The sequence below is a fragment of the Heliangelus exortis genome, chromosome 5 (genome assembly GCF_036169615.1).
Source record: "Heliangelus exortis chromosome 5, bHelExo1.hap1, whole genome shotgun sequence".
In the NCBI taxonomy this organism is placed as follows: domain Eukaryota; kingdom Metazoa; phylum Chordata; class Aves; order Apodiformes; family Trochilidae; genus Heliangelus; species Heliangelus exortis.
Genome location: NC_092426.1, coordinates 5,642,246 through 5,662,529, shown reverse-complemented (window position 1 = coordinate 5,662,529; position 20,284 = coordinate 5,642,246). Strand labels below are relative to the sequence as shown.

The window sequence follows — 20,284 nt, the reverse complement described above, 5'->3', positions numbered from 1 at the left end:
CCCACTTCAGTATCAGCGAGGAGTGTTTTAAATTTGACAAAAGGCAATCGTTTATGGCTTAAGAGTGTTTACATTAGACATGCTACATTTCGATGTTAATTATAAGGAATCAAGTAAACTTGTATTTTGACCTAGGAGCTACATTCAGCAGAGGTTAGGAGATGCAAACGTCTGAAAAAGAGACCATTAATTCTTGCAAAACAGCATACGTGCTTTCAAGTCATATGTCTTAAGGGTTCCAGCTTATTGCTACATTTCATATGAGGTTTTAAACATTAATTTCACCCAGTCCAACCTCTCGCACCATTGTTCCAGGCTGCTCTTATTCAGCAGTGCACACTGGCTTCGTGACCTTCACAATGACCTCTACAAAAGCAGTTGTGCATTTTACTGTGGTGTAAATCCTCACAGACAAGTCGAACCTGTTCTTTTTGGCATCCAGCCCTTCAGATGAATACTCTGTGGAGATTTATTATGAAAGGGGAATGAAGGGGCATTATTGCACAACATTCATCCCTCACATACGGCTAAGTTCCATCTTTTACAACTTCTGAAGGCTTTTTAAATAAACAGATCTTCTTAATTACACAAATTATTCTTGCTTCTCACCAATTTTCTGTAATTATAGCTCACTCTTGTTTATGAAAAGGTAGGCATTCCCTGAAAAAAAGCATGTGTGCTACAGTGTTTTATATTATCATTAATATGTAATATTCATACTTCCTGTTACCATACATGAGGGATTAGTGTTTCCTAGCACACCATTCACTTACAACACTGAAGTATTATTCCACATTGTAGCAACACACTCTACCCTAAAAAGATCCATTAATTATTTTTGTAATACCATGAAGTTGCTGCAGGATATTAGGCTGTCTCCATAAGAAATACATTCCTATGGTAAAATGATGAATGACAAAGTTTGCAGGCATTTAATTAGATTTCAGAACAGTAGGGAAGTATTTACAGAGTTATTTTCCGTGGCCTCATCCCGATACTTTGTGTACCGTTAGGCAAATAATTAAAAAATAATAATGAAAGACTAATTAAATTTAAAAATATAAAAGCATAAAAGAATTGTAAAAGGGCAGATTTTATAAATTCAGTTAATCTGCCAGAGTGGTCAGAGTAGTAACCCAATCATTCACATTATCCACATTCCTTCATGTTTTCTAATTGATCCCTCAGCAAAACAGGCCCTCCTAGGGAAGGTGGGGAAACCAAAACAGAAACATCCAAAGCTGCACTGCTACTCCAGTCCAAAATTCATGTTCAAACTGGTTTTATCTGATAGTCACTCGGTGTTAGCCGGAAACAAAGCATTTTGATTGAAGTAAATATTCCCTGATCTAAATCTCTAAATTCCCCTAAAAAGCTCCCTCCCCCCAGCATCAGCTGTCACGGACAATTGACAATGCACACACACGCACCTCTGACTGAAAAAAAAAAAAAAAAAAAAAAAAAAGAACTGCTGTGTGAGTCTCTCCCCATCTCACCCACATGTCAGGTATGGCTTCTCCCTCCCCGTTCTTAAAAGCCTCAGCTGGCCATTCCTCAAGCTTTCCTCCTCCTCTTTTTCTGCCAGCAAAATCCAAGACAACAGAACGCACATTAGCAAAAATTTACTCCAACAAAACCATAAGAAAATACACTTTCCAGACAGAGGTTCCTCCAAACAGAATACACAGCAGTGGTTTCCATGGTCTAAATTCACTTCCCACCTGTAGGTCCAACTCTCCTACCTGCAAGCACAGCCCACTCATTTGTTTCTAAGCCTGATGCTACTGGTGAGATGGAGCAGAGATGGGATAAAGGTAAAACCAGCATGGTCATGTAGTCTTGTATTTAACAACAAAGGTAAAGCATCCTGAGCTCTAAAAAATATTTCCTTTTTCAGAAGAAATTTCACATTTTTAAAAGCTGTAGTTGCTGTGCCTTTTGTCTCTTCATGAATAAAGATTAAAGTGCTGCTACATTTATACTTTGTTCTTCGTGACAAACAAAATAACCCAGATATCATCACTATTATATTCAGAGTCCTTAAAACAAAAAATGTCAGAGAAATAAACAGACTTAATGCATAAGTTATACCTGGCACATCAGCTACAGCTGAATTTAGTTACACAGAGTTTAAAAGCAGCCAGCAGCATTCTTCAAGAATATTTCTGTTACTTTAGAAGTGATGTTTCTGTTTAATTTTGTATTTCTAATTGACTTAACTAACCAGACACAAAACAGAATAAAAATTAGCATGAAGCAGACACTATACACCAAGATATGAGTTAAACTGACATATTAAGCTTTAGTATAAATTGCATCTTAAGGATCTGAGTTTTTTTACCCCTTATTCTGAACAGATTCAGATTCCTAGGCTTCAGATATGTTAAAATGTGAATTCAAGCTCAAGGCGTCACCCCACAAGGGGCAGATGAAAGTGAGTACACGAAAACTGAATGGGTGAAGATGAAAGAAGCATAAAGTTCCCATTGCAATCCCCCATCAGCTCTCAAGCCAAGCCTCTTCCTCTTGATTCACAACAAAAGCAAACCCTCCTCATGTTTAATGGAACAACCACACAGGGGACTCCTTGGTATGCAGGTATGGCCAACGTTGTTCCAAAAGACTTTGAACACCAGGATCTCGATGATGAAGCTCTGTGCCAAGATCTCCTCTGTCAAGCAGCCCACGCTGAAGCCCTCCTACTCTACATCCATATTAGAGAGTTTGGGTATGGCTGGTGGAAAATCCAACAATAAAACTCCCCAGGGTATCCCTCTTCTGAACTTCTAGTCATGATCTGGCTCAAACCCCACTCCAAATGGCAGCAGGAAAAACTCTGCCACTCCCAGTGTCACTACCATCATGCTCCTATAGAAACTGCCATCTTTTTGGAAAGGCAGAAAAATTCTCCCAGTATTTACCAATCAGTTATTCAAACATTGCTTGTCTGAACTCAAAGAGCCTACTGTAGGGAAGCATTACAACTCAGACATCTTTAGATACACTCTTGGATGCACATGGCTTTTTTTTTTTTTTCACTCCAGTCATGCACACATGCCCACAGGTACCCAAACACAAGCAGCCAAGCCCCAGTGCCAAAGAGTGCCCAACCAAGGGGAGGATCAGATGCCTGCATGAAACCCCTTTAGATCTGTCAGCACATCTACACAGCACAGACCAGCACCTCTTGTTTACTTGAGAGCTGCTTCTGACAGTCTTGCAGAGGATCACATTTCTGTGATTCTCTTTCAATGCCTTGGAGAAAAGAGAGCGATGCTCTATTTATTTATGCCTCTCTTTCAAGAAATGAAACAGGAGAAGGGACCTCAGACCTAAAAATATATGATGCTTTCCTCCTGTGCACAGCCCTTGTTTTAAATTGTTCCTCCCTCCAACCTACTTACCTTTCCACTACCTCCCAGTTCCACACACCCTACGTTTAAACACATCATCTGTCTCCTGCAGGAACTGCCTCACCCTCCCAGAATAATACAAGAATCCTTTTTCTTAAACAAGCCCATCACTTCGTTTTCTACTAATCATTGCAAATGTTGCAAGTTCCAGCTTCCTGGCCCCCACCCAGCTAATTTAGATAGATGGTTCCACATGTGCTCTCTGTCCCTCCATTTCCTGCCCATGCAGCTACACACATTTGTCTAAGTGAGTCAAAGCAGGTCTCTCTGTAGTCATAATATTCTTATATATATATTTTTAAAGAGAGCCTGCATAAAATGCAACGTATTACCATGCTATTATCCACTTGGCAAAAAGCAGAGAATTCTACTGCTCTGCCACACATTCTGCTGAACTGTAACATGTCACAAACTACAACTGAGACTCCTATTTCCCCAAAATGTTACCAGTGCTACCAAAATGTAGCAACCAAGCTCAAGCAAAGCAGAAGAATAAATTAGAATAGTCAAATTCTCCACTTTGATATACTCTGTTATCCAGTGTCTTCCTTTAAAAAAAAAATAAATTAAGCCGAATAAAGATAAACCAAACTTACCAACTTTCTTCATAGGGTAATTCCCCTTTCATTAGTAGATGATGCCTTCAATGTCCTCCCAGCAACACTTTGACACACTGAGTCCAGACTACCTAGATACAGGGAAAATCACCTTTTGATGTCCAATGTTGATTGCCTGAAACAATATTCCATTCTCCCATCCTCTGCACCTGAACAAACATTCTTCAGGAAAATTACTTCTGAAGTCTCCTTGGTACAAAACATTGTCTCTTTGATCCAAAATACAATCTGCTTTAAGTACCCTATCACAATCCAAGTGCATCTCAAATGAGTACTGACTTAAAAACTAAGGTCCCCAACAGCTCCTCTGAAATACATCTTTATTTTTAAATGCATTTTTAAATTACAAATTTAGGGGTTTTTTAAGCTTTAAGGTTGAGTCCTCTGAGACCCTATATCAAACATTCATTTATCTGCTGTGTTCACTTACACTTAAGTTAAGGTGCAGAAAGGTGGTACATGCACACACACAGCATGACCTCAGTCAACACGCTGAAGATTTATTTCCTTGCAGGGAATGAAAATACCAGCAAGGCTGGTGGACCTTCTGAGATTAAAGCAAAACAGAGGATGCTGTGGGAAACTCAAGTCCTGTATGTACACCTCTGCCTGCAGCCAGACCCTTGTTAACAACTGTTTTGGGATCACATCTGAACCCACCAAAGTGTGCACACACCATCCCCTCCTGCCCTTGGGGATCAGACTCTTTTAGCACAGGAACCCATCCAGACAGATGACTACCAAAACCCCCAGATGCCCAATTTCTGTCCCAGAGCTCTTCAGTAATCCCCAATCCCATTCAGGAGCCCCTAAATCCTTCATCCTTGGAACTCCCATCCCTTTCATTCCCACCATTTTGCCAAGGTCTGCCCCAGATCTCCTCTCAAAAGCCTCTCAAAACCAGACAGACAGACACAACCAACAGACTGTGGACTCAGTCATCTGTGAAGCCATTAGCCCAGCTCTGCAATTCCAGGTCACCAGCCCTCCTCCAGGTAAACAATAGAGAAGATCAAAGGATGACACAAAACTACTTTGATCAGCAGCAACAGAAGAGGGGATTTGAAGAAAACATGCCATGTTCTCATGAATGAAAAGGAATGCTAAGAAAGAGGGATCATGGTACTAAGAACACACGTTCTTCTCTGCACATACACAAATTTACTACTTTATCTTGCCTAAATGGCTTCAAATCCTTCATTGCTCTTACTACAATTCTTTAAATGATCTTCATGCCCTCTTTAAGAGAATTTTCCTCTCTAGAGTCCTTTACTCAATTGATGAATGTAATTTCACATCTGGTCTGTAGAGCAGAGGCAGCCTATCAACTATTTCCAGAAGAAATTACTTACATTGTTGAGTCACAATTAAGGCATCTGATCTAAATTCTAAAATACTCAGTCCTGTGAAGTCCTCTTTGCATAGTCATCTTTGAGTACATAAAAAGTTCCTAAGAAGAGGCAGAGAACAACCTGCCTTTGGCATCTACTCAGGCAGCAAATGAACTTGCATGGTGCCAGGGAAACACAGCTAACTATGTCTCCCCTAAAATGTAAAAGTAAGGGCAGTAAGTGCTACCACAGGCTGCCCCAGGCAAAATGCATCTCCAGAGGTCTTTAAGAAGAGGTTGGACTGGAACCTGTCATGAAGCATCCCCAGCTCTGCCCCACAGCAAGGGAAAGGACCCCATGGCCTCTCAAGACCCTTGCCCAGGACTATGATTGTACAATTGCACAAATACCACGATGTTGGCACCAAAAGGTTCTCATTTTCATCATTTTTCTTCCCTGAGTTAAAATTCCACCCTCACAGACAAACTTTGTCCACTCATAATCTCTATCAAAACATAACGAAACTGCTTATGCTCGCAGCACACTTTCAGACAAGCTTTTTATTTCTGTTTCACATACTTTCTGGTATGTTTACTTTTAAACAGTGCATCAAGCAGCACTATTTAACAACTTTCTGCATTTAAAATGTGGTTCAATAACTTTGCACTGCTCATTTAGCACAAACTCTAACATTTAACATTTATGATGTTTGCAACTCTTGGCTGAAGCATAGCATCAAAGGAGCATAAACGGACTAAATTGTATCTTGTTAAAAAGAACAGCAGCACTGAAAAAAGTTATATTGGAACAATCTATAAATGTGTTTACATTATATGAATGATTTGCTGTTCCTTCACAAGGCATGTAGGAAGTCAGCACTTCTCAAATGTGTGAAGTATTTCCATGTGCTTCAAGCATGATCTTTCCAAAACAAACAATGATTGAGAAATTTTTATTATTCTTTATTTCCCTGCCAGCTGTTTTTTTGGACTCTCAGCCACCTTCTTTCTTTCTTTCAGTCAGATCTCTCCTTATTGCTCACAGTAACACCTACTCAAGCAAGAGCATATTCAGAGCTGTAGGACTCAGAAATAGGAAGATCTCCATCTGATTTACACAGCATTTTCCACAGATCACTTTACAATGTGTCTTTGTGCTATTGTAGCCAGTGGCTGCTCCTGAGGATGGAATTTGGGCATCCTACATTAGGACCCAAAGCCCAGTTCCTGTTGCTGTGTCCCTGTGCCTGCTCCTTTACAGGCAGGGGAGCAAACAATAACCTGGCTGAATCCTTCCAGCAACTTTCCCTTGACCAGCCTTGTCCTGTGCAGCATCTTTTCCAGGGACCAAAACAACAGTGCAGGACACACAGATGTGCTTCTGAAACTTGAAAAGAATCAGGCAAGCAAGCTCTTGGGCAATTCAATATATGAAACAGAAAACTAAAAAAAAAAAAAAAAAAAAAAAAAAGACCAAACAAACTAAACCCAAAACAAACGAACAAAAGTAAAAGAAAACACCAAAATGTTCCAAACCCTAAGAACAGCTCCATCCCAGAAAGTGACAGCTGAAGTGCAGATCTGCTCCACTGGTGCTACAGCCACTTTACTAACAAGTACATTCGTCTTGCTGTTCACTCCTGTATAATTAACAGTGTTGGCACTATTTCATTTACTAAATTCCAGTCATTACAGCTGTGCAAACTTATGAGCCTAATTTGTATTTTTACTAATATGTGTGTATAAACATGTGTTGCCTTAGCCAGGGAAAGAAGCCTTAAAGCAAATGAACAAATATTTATTCTAACAGAACAGTATAAGAGAGCCCAACCATAAAACAGACTCAGGTCAAGCAGCTCTGGTTAAATCTGTCCACCACCCAACAGTTTAATTTCAATGATGGCATCTTTCTTAAGGCAATTCAAAGAGATCATGCAGAGATGCAGGGATATACAGAAGTCATTTCCAAAATTCAGTCTCCTTTCCCAAGGCCAGTATCATATAAATGAGTGGAGGAGAAATGGCAAATACTGTAATTTTTTTTTCCTACATTAGGAAAAAAAATTCATTAAACATAATGTGCTTAAAGTTTAGACACTTTGATATAATAGTAAACAGTAAGACCAGAACCGAATTAAATGTGTTAGACTTCAGTCTGTGGGTTGGAGAGTACAGGAAGCACTCTCATGATAGATCATTTAAATAAAAGTTTATCTGGCATACACTTCAAAACCAGAGTTCAAAAAACTTAAGCACAGTTCTGCATGTATGTGCTTGATGCTTAACAAAAAGTCTTTATTTAAACAAAGGAATAGAGATCTAGTATGACAAATACATTCACTACTGCTAATCATTTTCCATCATGCTACTCAAAGTTGCAGGCACATTGTATATATAATCCTACAAGATTTAAGTGAGCAGCATGTGGATCACAGGACTCTGGGTCACTGTTAAAATCCAGCACATTAGCTGTAACCTGAACTCTATTATTCAGTGTTTTTGATGTCTCTCAACTCCTATATTTGAATTCTGTATTCATGTATTGCCAGAAGTGGTGGTGAACAAGCAGTCACAAGTGAATTTCCCTTTTTGCTCTTCAGAAACATGTACTCCTCTCAGCAGATCAACACCATGCTCACTGTTAAGGTATTGTTATTGATAATAGAAAATTAGCATTAAAGGAAAATGCAATGTATATTCTTACTAGGTATGATGAGAGGGTGCTTAGCAACTGCAGAATCCCTCTAGCAGAGTTGGTGTTACAGGGCTCCAAAAAGATCAGCCTGCATCCTCTGTGTAAATCTCCACTCCAGGGAAGCTACTGGACCATCAGTGCTGTTTCTCTGAGCATCTTCATCCAGAGACCTGCTGGAAAGCACTGCAACCCCTCTCTCACCAGCACCTTTGGGCTTCCTCTGCAATGGAACTGAAGCCACCATGCACACAGGCACCAAGGCTGCAAGGGCAGCACAGCAGCTTCCTAGTACAGATCCAGCCAAACTCCTGCTGGAACCCAGATAATGTTCAGTGCCAGTAAAAATTTTACCTTTACTTGCATGCTCTCTAAAACAAGTATGTCTGTTCTGAGAGAATCTATATGCCTAAAGAACCACTTCCTTTTGAAAATAAGAGCTGGGATTTTGCTGTGATTCTAAACCATAGAGAGCTGTGAAAAGGGAAGTATTCTACCCAGCTGCAAAAAAAGACATCATGTATAGCATGAGACAAATGAAGATTAAAACCACTAAATACTCGTACAGAGTGGCATACAGCCCCAAGAAATCAATTCCATCTGAAGTGTTTCAGCCTGAAGATAGACCAGCTGAGCTAAGAGTGAAGGTAGAAAATAAAAATAGGCTTAATTTATTTATTTTTTAACTTCAGGCGAATACTAAAAGCACTTAAAGAAACAAACAAACAAAACAAAAAAAAAAGCCACCAAAACATACCACACCAGAAGCAGCAAACAAACCAACCAAACCAGAGCAGTAAGAATTAGCAAAACAAGGCCTGGAAGGCTGAAAGAGTTCCCAGTCATGCAGACAGGGTGGCAAAGCACCCTTGGGAGCTGCAGTACAGTTATAGTCTTAATCGTAGTGCAACATGCACTTCACTTACCTCACAGTACCTGGCATATGTCTAAGCAACCTTGAAGGAGCACAACTGATTAAAAAGGTATTTTGACAAGACTTTTTTTGCATTTGGAACAGGATTTTGGATAATTGCTCCACAAGCTATAAAAGAAACAGACTGAAAAACAGGAGCAGCCGCTGAGCAGTTGTTTGCACAGGAAGCAATATTGTAGGGAAAGGCAATAATGAAGAACAGTTAATGTGACCTGAGCTGATGAGGTCAATGTTTTAAAAGAAATAGCTCCACATAACAGAAAATAAGAAACATTATTTCCCATTAGAATAATACTGCAAGTGTAACGCTGCAAGAAATCTATTCCCTAACACTTGTTATGCTCAGCTTAGCAGTAATGTGCATTCCTGAAGTGTCTTTGACATCTCCTGTCTGACACAGATCTACTCCTCAAAAATATCAATTTGACTGCTCCCTCCTGCAAGCTCCAGCTGCTTCAGACTGCCCACTGCTCTCCCCAGCATCCACTAAGAGCCTGAAGCTACAAGAACTGGACTAAAAGCCTGGTAATATTCAGACACACAAAAAAGCTGAATCTAACCATTTGCTGCTGTGATTTGGACAGGGAAGCTGAAGCAGATATTTCACTCTTAATTTACTGCCATTCAGGGGTGCTGTTGACAGGAGATAGAGCCTGGCCCAGCGGAAGAGACAGGGGGTTAGGAATTCAGGAGGGATGGATCCTATTCCTCCTTCCGCTGCTGCTCTGCTGTCTAATCCTGGGTGAGCACATCCCCTCTGGGCATTTGGTTCCCCTCCCTCCCTGACACATCTATTTAAACTGCAAGTGCAGAGAGGTGATGGCCATCTCAGTAATGATGAAGCATGTACAACACTCTGCACTGATAAGTCTATTAATAAATATCCCCACTACTATTAGGTAATAAAACAAAACTCGTGACAGAACGACGTGCTATGTTACTTTTGAGGTATTTGGAGAGAAAATGTGAAAGACCACTCGTGTTCTTTTCGTGTGTATCTGGGAAATCCAATTAGAGACAACTGAGTTTTTAAATACATTAAATTACTTCAAGAATACCATCACTAGAGGCTGAGTCTCCCGGGGAAGTGAGCAAAGAAACATGATAAAACTGGCAGGAACAGCAAAGGCACAAAGCATGCAGCCTCAAATATGCTGAAGAGAGCATGGATCTGAGCCTGACTAAGGCATTTATGCTCTTTACAAACATGTAAATAGCTGTGCCTCAGACTCAAAGGTTTACATGTTCCACTTCCAAATGAATTAAAGAAGTTAAACACATCCACACTTCTATGAGTTTTTAACCGCAATGGTAATGTAAAGCACAGATGTACATGCACCAAAAGGCTCCTACAGTCCTGTAAACATATAAAAAGAAAACTAAATTACTGTAGTGAAATTAATTCCTTCTGCATTTTCAGACTGCCATTCATGTACAATTCATGAGCACCTCCTCTACACATTAAAATTAGCTTCACGTTAAAGCTACCTCCCAACTTAATGGTCACTATATTCACCAAGAAACACTGCCAGACCTTCCATTTGTTTTGCATATGCTGATAAACCCTAGAAATACTAGAAATGTCATTCATTTCCAACAACCTTTGCTCTTTTTGACAGCTACTTAAAATCTAAAGTACAGGCACTGACAGGGAACAGCACTTTTAGCACTACTGCAACAATTAAGATTGATAGTTTCTTTGACAGCTTCACACTGCCTTGAGATTAGATTTAATAAGACTTAAATATTCAGATATGCTAAAAGCCTATTTCTTAATATGATGAGTATGATAAGCAGAAAACTCTGAAGCACTTTCTCCCCCCATTTGCAGAGCCAAATCAAACTGATTGATTAGGAAGGTATCCTTCATGCACAGAAGATATAATTTACTGAAATAAAATTTAAAAGTTAATAAGATTGCAAAGTAAAAACATCTTCCTCTTGAAAGGAAGAAAGAAAAAAAAAAAAAACAACACAACCAAACCCCAATTTAACAAAAGGAAAAGTGAAGGAGACCCTATCCCCATCAGCTAATTGTCTGCCTTGCGCTATAGGGGATGCTCTTGCTTAGCTTACAAGTGAAAGACACTCCCTCCTCCCCCTGCACACATAGGAACTCCACAGCATTAATATGACACCTTAAATAAGCCAACTTCCTTCAGCATTGCCCAGCAGACTAGAACAGGCATGCCTCTTAATTCAGAAACCAAGAAACATGTCCGATTATCAGTCAGGCTGAAGAATATCTCTGACCAAGACCATCCCAGGAAAAACACTCACGGTTCAAGCAGGAAAAAAAAACAACAGTGGATTGCAAACAACTGGTATATTTTTTTACAACCTTTGTCTAAACACAAGCTCCGGATTACCCAGCACCTCAGCTAGCTTCTTTTGAAAGAGAATTAAGGAAAACATCTACCAGTGGCCAAGCTATTAAGAAAAAATCAAAGCACAAGTAAAGAAAGTACATAGTGGTTCAAATGTGCACTGCTGAAACTCTGGCAGCAAGCATAAAACAGACATTTACAGAAATTATACTTAATTTGCACAACTGTTGAGCCAAAGGGAGCACAAACTAGAACTGTACTTCTGAAGAAATTCTCAGTACTCCCCTAGAGCTGCTGCCACCAATATAAGTGGTGTGAACCCCACAGCTTAGAGAGGAACAAAGCTAAAGAACTCTACAAAGAGCTCTGCCCTTGAAGGGCAGCACAAAAAAAGCTCTACGTTTTTCAAGCATACAACTATGCAAAATAAATGGAATGGGTGTCTCAGGTTTTTAGAAAAACACTCAACCTGGAACCTTTTAAGCATCTTGTAAGGCAGGTGCTCAGGTGGGAACTCACCTTACGGTGTCACTAGAATACACTGTCGCAGTTCATCAACCACACCAAACCACGTACAACCAGCAGTGTTGCTTTTTACAAAACTAACTTTGTTCTGAGCCAAATGACTTTCATTTGACTACTGCAACTTTCCAAGAGGCATCCCAGTCCTGATCTGAAAACATCAATAATTAGAGATTCCATCTCATCCCGGCACCAATTTTAATAGCGACGCCAATTAACCAGTGGAACATTGTGAACTTTAGGTCTTATTTGTTCCTTCAGTTCCTATTTGGATCCTATTTGTTTAACTAAGGTTACTGGTACTTGCTACATTTACTGTTGCACTGTTTAGATTTGGCAGGGTTCTATGTTGAGGAGGTACTTACTGTAAATTGAGTCATATCTTAACCTTCTCTTAAACTAGAGGCAGAGCACAGTACAAAACACATCCTTCTGCCTGTGAATGGACTGTTGTGGCTCAGCTCCTCTGTGGATTATTTCTGATGTTTGAATTCAAGATGCAGTTGGCAGAACTTTTCAGTCCAGGGGTCTTCCCAGTATGGCATTCAGGAGGAAAAGTCCTTTCCTATTTATTGCTGTACCAGTTGTATCCAAGGCCCCTCCACACACACACATCCTGTGATTTACTTTCCTCACTAAGCTTCCAAATCTTCTTCACGGAGCTTGTAACTTACTCTTTTGTTTATAATTTTGTATTAAGCCATATTAAAACACATTTCATTCAGACGAGGCCAGCTTGTCAAAGCAGCCCTGTAAACTGCCAGATTTATCATCCATAGAAATTCAACATCTGCTTCCAAACACTCAGCTGTGTCCTAGAAGAACACCCACAGAAACATTCCCATGCTGTAGTAACCAACAACTACTTTAGAAATTACAAGTTAGCCAGTTAATTTTCCACAATGTTACTATCATTGTATAGTGTAATATAATTTTTTATTATAGTTCTAAAAATAAATGTCATGTAATATCTAAATCAAGCTCCCTGTAAACAAAATATGGCAACATTCATTTTTCTCAACAAAACCTATGATTTTATAGGCATAAAATCTGCTTTGCTTGATGCAATACATTTTCCATAAATAGTAGCCCTCAACTTCAAATATTCCTACCCTTAACTTTACTGTTAGCTGTACCTCTTCCTACCTTTTTAATTGTTCTTTTTTAATTTAGGACTAAGGTCACCATGTTTTTTTTGTTTGTCTGAGACTGAATAAATTAGATTTGTAATCTACTCACAAAGTAACAACCAGTTGTCTGGAGTATCCCTGTTATTCCAAACGTTAAGCTAAATGTTATGATGCTAAAAATCTCTTTATCCAAGTCTTTAACCATTCCTGGATGAAATTTACTTAGGGCTGCAGATCTGACAAATCCACTACAGCACACTGCATTTAATATCCATTTTAAACTGTGTTAGAAAGTACTTCAACTGTCCTCATCTTGTAGCATAAGCTTATCTCCTTCCTTTTCCCAGAAAGGCCAACAACTTTAAGAAACTCTAACAATAAATTATAACAAATACATAGAAAGTATAATAGTTTTTAAAAACTGAGTTATAATAGTTTTTAAACAGAACAACAAACATTTTCTGCCTACTATCTTTTCTATAGAAATAGAAAAGATCTCAGGAAGCATATCAATCTCACCCAGACTCTTAGATTTTAAAAGAAAAAGAAGATAAGGGTTATACTACAGGAAAGTACGAAAACAATCAGCACAATTTTGCAAAAGCTAAAATTACTTTTAGAAAAAATATTCTGCAAATGTTTCTACATTGTGAACTCTTTGGGGGATAATAAGCACAGCACAGATATCCCCAAGAGAAAAACTGATTAATTTATGAGGGATTAGTTTGAGGCAAAAAGTTTTTTGCTTTGTTTGTTGAGTAGGGTGTAGAGTATGTACCACGTTGAGATAAAGAGTGGGACTGCTGACACATCCTCAGCTGTCCCTGCAGCAGCAACACATTTGAAAAAATACTTGTTGGTTCCTAGATTCCAAAAACAATTACAAGAACAACCTTGACCACTCAGCTACATTTTCTGAATTACCTGTCTTGTGCTCACAGATTATTTCAGTGCCTGAAGTACATATACAGAAAGTGCAACCTTTTCTTGAACTTAAAAAATTTCAATTTCCAGAACCCTTACACAAACGAGAGACAAAACTATTTCAAAATACAGCACAACTTCGCAAGGAAAAAGCTGTAACTTTTTTTTTTTTTTTTTTTTTTTACAACTACATAATGAAAACAACTTACATTTTCCAACTAGCAGAAGAATCAAATTCTTAAATTAATTCTTAATTACTTATTTGATTGGGAGAACAGCCCATTTCATATAATATCCAACCCAGGTTTAAATAATTTCTAAATTTCATGGGGGAAATCTCCAGTCTTATGAAAAGTGTTAAAAAAAAAAAAAAAAAAAAAAAAAAAAAAAAAAAAAAAAAAAAAAAAAAGGAGCAAGCAAGTCTTACCATTTTGATGCCAGTAGAAAATGTGACTGGTTTGACAGGTTTGGGTTTTTCCACTTGCATTTCTAGCTGAGTAGATCTGTCCTTGTGCTGAGCTAAAAGCAGTGAAGCAGGAAGACTGGAGCTCTCCTGTAAATACGAGGAAAAAAATTATATGCTAAAACATAACAAATATTAATGCTACATATCCTTCAAAATTGCAAGCTGTGCCTGAAAGGCCATCAATAGTAGAGCAGTGTAATGCTAAGTATCCTCTCTACAAGGAACAGTTTACCAAAACCGATCATTTTCTGTAATAAGAAAAAGCTGCAGCAAGCCCATAAATCAGAGTAACCTGCAAACAACCATTTTTATAGAATCCACATTAAAGACAATATAACAGGCTCCTTATTCCAACTGGTCAATGCAACTGTATTTATTAAAATTAAAAAAAAAATTAGAACTTAATCAGAGAAGGAATAATACCAAGTACTATAACTTGGATCAGATGTTTATCTAAGACACATTCTTTCTACCAATGAACTCAGACCAGTTTGAAATTGTTTCCCATTAGATTTCACCTGAGGCCGTTTGGAAATGATCCTTGCTCAGCTTTGCACAATGGCACTATTGTAAGTGCAACCAACAGCATATTTATTTTCTCCTTCACCAGCTTATTTTTAGGGAAGCCAGCCAATTTTTTAAAAATATATAAGAAGTAGTAAAATGAATAGTTAAATAAATGAACTACTTAAACTCTCTGAACAGAACAATTTTACAACAAAACCATTATTAATGTAAGTATATGTGCTGCATTCTTGAGAGAGTCAAAATTATGAGACAAGTAATTTCCTAAAGTGACTACCCCCATGCACATCAAAATCACTGAGACTTCCTTGCTAGAGTGACCTTGAAGTTGAGAGCAAGAAAGAACTTCAGACAGACTCTTCCCAGACAGCTCCAGTGCATTATTTTATTCCTAAAGCCCTCAAATGTCACATATACTTCTGTTTCACATGACCAAGCAAATACTGAATTATGAACCATATCTGTTACTCACAAAACCAAATTTTAATAAACTGGACTGAGATTTTTTTTTACACCTTCACAGTTCAGGGTGAGAGGTGGAAGATTTTATTGTTTTGGTGTTTGTGGTATCCTAGAGAAAACTTCTGAAGTGCATGAACAGTCATGTCATACAATGACTTTTACCATCACTCTCCAGTCCTCTTTCCCCTCTATTATTTGTCACACTCACTTCATCTTATTAATGGATTGCAAGAGCTAAAAGCAGAAAAATCTCATATGATGAGATCTGGTCCAGAGTCACAAATACAACTAAGGCACAGGATCCTTCTCACACTTCTGTGATTAACCAGACGAAGGAAGGGGAAGAGGTTAAAAACCTAAATTACAAAAGTAAGAAATACAACTAAGAGAAAAGACCATGAATGGATTAGTTTGCATCTTCAAAGCACTGTACATGTCTGTAACCACCATGCAGCAGCATGTGCTGCTGTCAGAAGAGTTTAAGGATGTGATCTTTTAGATTTAAAATACTGGGGGAGAAGGGAAGAGTGTGAAGCTTTCTGTGGTTTGTTTTGCTTCTCACATTCCTTAAGCATTCACTGCATTTCTAATACAATCGCTAAATGAAGCCAATTTTTGTACCAGCTTCTCAAGAGTTCATACAATGGCCAGTAACCAAATTACACAACTGTGGGAAACCCACAGTGTGCCAGCAAGCCACCATGCCCATGATTGTTTGTGCCATCTAACAGGCACACAGCCCTTCAGTTAACTATTAACACACAGGGAAGGTCCAATCCTGTAAGCATGGATCCATACTAGCCATTTTCTTTAAAGGAAAATGAACTAACCACATACACAAAGCTGGCTACATGCAAAAATTTCTGAAGAATTCACCTTCAAAACCCAGTAAAAGTGGGCATGCTTGATGTCTTTAAAGCATCTTGCCCTTTGTTTGACTCCAAGCTATGCCATGGCCCATAGCTTGGGCCCATTTGCCATGTCTGCAATGTCATTTTGCTCATGTCTGGGAAGTATTGGCTCTGGAAGAGGCAAGGGCAAGTCTCACAACACAGAAGAGACATCTAAGAGCAGGTCTGTAATCCTCTGTATACAGGTTAGAGAGTTTATACAGTAAATAAAGGAAGTGCTTTCATATTTTACTCAGTTCTGATTATCCAGGTCCAGAAGGAACAAAAACAGAAAAACCAAAACACACACACACCTCTCCCAATAATAAAAAAAATTCATTTGAGACTGTGAGTCTAAATTACAAAAAGATGTTGTGCTTTCAAGTGGTTTTATTGTAACAGAAGTCACAATTAAGGTAATAAAATCTGCCTAGTTTAGAACTGGGAGGCAAAACAAGCAACAGGTAACAGCTTAGGCAAAGCACCTGACTGCTCTTCCAGCAGCTGCAGAGCCTCAGTCACTTGCAAGGCTGTGCTCACCTTTCCAGCAAGTGCCACTGTCCCTCTCCCCCCTGCTTCCATCTCCAGCCAGGATGCTGGAGCATTGGCCCCAGGGCCAGTCCTTTCTTCATGAGCCACTGTGCTCCCCAGGCTGAGCAGGAACCAAGCCCACTGCACCATGTTTTAAATACCAAACATTTCTGCACGTTTTCCTGCCTCTGGACTATCTAAATTCTAAGCTCTTGGAAGATGGGGGCACTTTTCTTCTTTAGTCACCTTTACTATTATTCAACTTTACTACTGTTATACAATAATCCATACAAGAAACTGAATCTCCTCAGTAATTAGGATTTAAGCATTAAAGGTAAAATTATTGCCTTGGAAGAGTAAAGATTCAGCATCACAGAATTGTCACAGTTGGAAAGGACCTCTAAAGTCACCATGTCCAACTGTCAACATCCTCCCTGCTGGAATAAAGTATTTGTATATATATCAGTATCTGTGCCACACAGCAGAGCATGTCCTGAAGTGCCTCATCTTTTCTTCCAGGGATGGTGACTCCCCCCTGGCCAGCCTATTCCAACACCTAACTTCTGTGTCAGTAAAAAAATTCTTCCTCAAATCTAATCTAAACCTCCCCTCGTGCAACTTCAGGCCATTTCCTCTGGTCCTATCATTGTTTACATGAGAGAACAGACCAGCACCCACCTCCCTACAACCTCCTTCCAGGTACTTGTAGAGAGTGATAAAGTCTCCTCTCAGCCTCCTCTCTCCTCACATCTACCTGCATCACATAACAGAATTATAGTAAATTTTCTCTTGCTGCCCCTGTACGAGGGGAGCCAGGGGGTGAGGAGGTAAAAACCTTGAAAAAAATTAGAGACCCAGGTCAAAGGAGGCTACAGGTTCTCAACTCCATGTAATGCATCCCAAAATAGCCAATGCAAAGGCAAGGGGTGAAATGTCAGCTTCTCTACTTCCTCTATATGAACAATCCTCCAGAGTCACTAGTTTTGCCACTGGTATCACTATAGCCAGAATTTAACCCTTGTTCTTTTATCACAGTTCCAGCAACCACAGATAGAAAATTTCTTTTTTAATGTGATTATTTACACCACTGCTGCTTATGCTTGGCTCTTGCTGTATTTCTCAGCTAAGTTTTACATTTCATTTTCAGATTTGCAGCACAGCATTATAGAGATTTCAGAGACCATAGGAAATGTTTATTTGTTTAACAACTGCTGGTTTTCCAGAGACTTTATAAGTCTTCGTACAAACACTTCAGTACTGGTTTTATAAACCTTTAGTATGACAAAACAGTTTTGGCTCAAATTTAAGTTGACAGTGCCCCTTTATAAACAGAGACAATTTAAAATTGCCAGTTTCCTTCTTCAGCCTTCGAAAAAAAATTAATCACCTCTCTTATTTTTAGAATATTAAGGTATGTTTTAATAGCAATACACACAAAATCACAGTTAAAATTATTTACAACTATCTTTTTCTCAAGCCATCTGGTGAAATAGGCTTCCAGTAAAACCAACTGCTCTGTAAAAAAAGAAAAAAATGAGGAAGAAAAAAAAAAAACCAACCAAACAAAAAAACCCCTTGATCTCTAGTAAATTAAGACACTGTTTTAGAACAGGATGGAAATAAGCCAGAACCCAGATAAAAATCCTTATTCTGAGCCACAAAATTCAAGCTCATAGTGGAGCTTTTATTAATTGATCCACTCTTCAATTAATTGTTTGGATAATTTTAAACAGTTTGTGGATTTTAAGCACTATTAAAGTGAAAAGAGACTGCTGGATGCAAAGTTACAGACCTGAGGGATTTTCAAAGAAACTTTCTGCTTAATTCCCCCACTCTCTCCCCCTTGCAGAGGTAGCTGAGCTCCCAAAGCAGCTCCTGATAACCACTCTACTTCAACCCACCAGATCATCAACCACTATTCAGAGCTGCTCAACAAGCCAAGAGTTGTAAGAGTTCACATTATGGCTGAACCAACTCAGCAGCTTCTCCCTAGCCCCCCTTCCCAGGATGCAGGATCAGCCATGCACCAAAGCAGATGCAACTCCATCAGCTGAAGGCAAAACAAACACCTACATGGGCTCAGACATGACACAACTCACCCATCAAACACCAGGTTGGAGGTGGAATAGTCACCATATCAGCTACATTGATGCAAGCCATCCTTGATCACAAAGCCTCTGGCCTTAATACTGTCAATGAATTAAATCCAGACTTTTATACCAGCTCTTCTTCAGATATGCAGTCAAATGTCAACTAATAAGTTGACTGACTAGAGCAATTTCTGAAACACACCTCCACATGTCAATCATAAGCTTTCAATGGAAGTTCACTAAGAAAAAAAAATTATCAAAACAGGCAGAATCAGGAAAATAACATTCTTCTAAATACCTAAAGAAACTTTCTGCATTTTTCTGTGCTAGCATCTTACCCAGGATTAACTTTGACTTGAAACAGCCAAGAATGCTTTTCTAAAATTAATTTCTAACCAGCAATGGACATTCCAGACAATGAGTCCAATTAAGTCTACGAATCCCAGAAACACTCTTCCTCCAGTCCTTGGTTTAGCAAAAAGAATTGTTTTGTAAAACTGAAATGACTGATAGATGAGAGAACACTAACACAAAACATGCAAGACAGAGAAACAGAAAGGGGCACAATTCCACACAGTTAATGTTGGTAAAGATAAATGTCAACACACTTGCTGTTTGCTGTACTACTGAGCGTTCAAAGCCTCTGGTTTTTTAACTCACCAGATCATCCAGGAGTGCCTGCTTATTCTTCTTCTTCATCATCTGCTGCATTTGTTCTTCTTTTTGAATGAGCAGCCGCCTCTGTTCACTTTCCTGCCGCTCGACCTCTATAGCTTCCTCCAGCTCTTCTTGCTCCCGTGTCTGAAAAGAAAATCAGAAATCAACTCATAACAATCTTTCTTCTTACGTGGACAGAGCTCACCACAGCTTTGCTGCCTACCAAAGGATCCCTGACAGACCAAGCAATGGGAAAGCAGCCAAATTCATCCTCTAAAGGTAGAACTTTAAGGCCATTACAAACCGTGATTCTTTTTCCTCTTATTGTTCAGGGCAACTCTAAATTTTTCTTTTCCTTACTGCTCTCTGCAGTATGAAGTAACCATCTGGATCTTGGTTCTTTAAGTGTTAAGGAGATTGACAATGGCTTTTCTTTACACTTTCACTCTAAAATGAACCCTTCTTTGCTTCCACACATCCTACTTCTCAAGTCATTTAAGTGGGTGACTGAAAATACAATCCCACAATACAGTTCCAGACCACCTGCACCTTGTACACAAATCACAGAATTATCATGGCTGGAAAATATCTCTAAGATTACTATATCCAACCATCAATCCCCTCCCCCCAAGAAAATTAAGAATAAAAAATAAATCACCATGCCCTGAATAAATAAGCATGTCCTGAAGTGCCTCATTTACATTGTTTTGAATACCTCCAGGGATGGTGACTCCATCAACCCCCTGGGCAGCCCATTCCAACACCCAACTACTC

The 20,284-nt window shown here is 39.0% G+C and overlaps 1 protein-coding gene across 2 annotated transcripts in view; it reads right to left on the bottom strand.

The window, feature by feature from the left end:
* Positions 1-20,284, bottom strand: part of MNAT1 (MNAT1 component of CDK activating kinase) — a 122,750-nt gene that overhangs the window by 52,033 nt on the left and 50,433 nt on the right. For both annotated transcript variants that reach the window (XM_071745300.1, XM_071745301.1), the window contains exons 5-6: positions 19,514-19,654; positions 14,317-14,442 (exon numbers count right to left, since the gene is read on the bottom strand). In XM_071745300.1, coding sequence (XP_071601401.1) covers positions 14,317-14,442; positions 19,514-19,654 — 267 coding nt within the window. The remainder of the gene's footprint in view (positions 1-14,316; positions 14,443-19,513; positions 19,655-20,284) is intronic.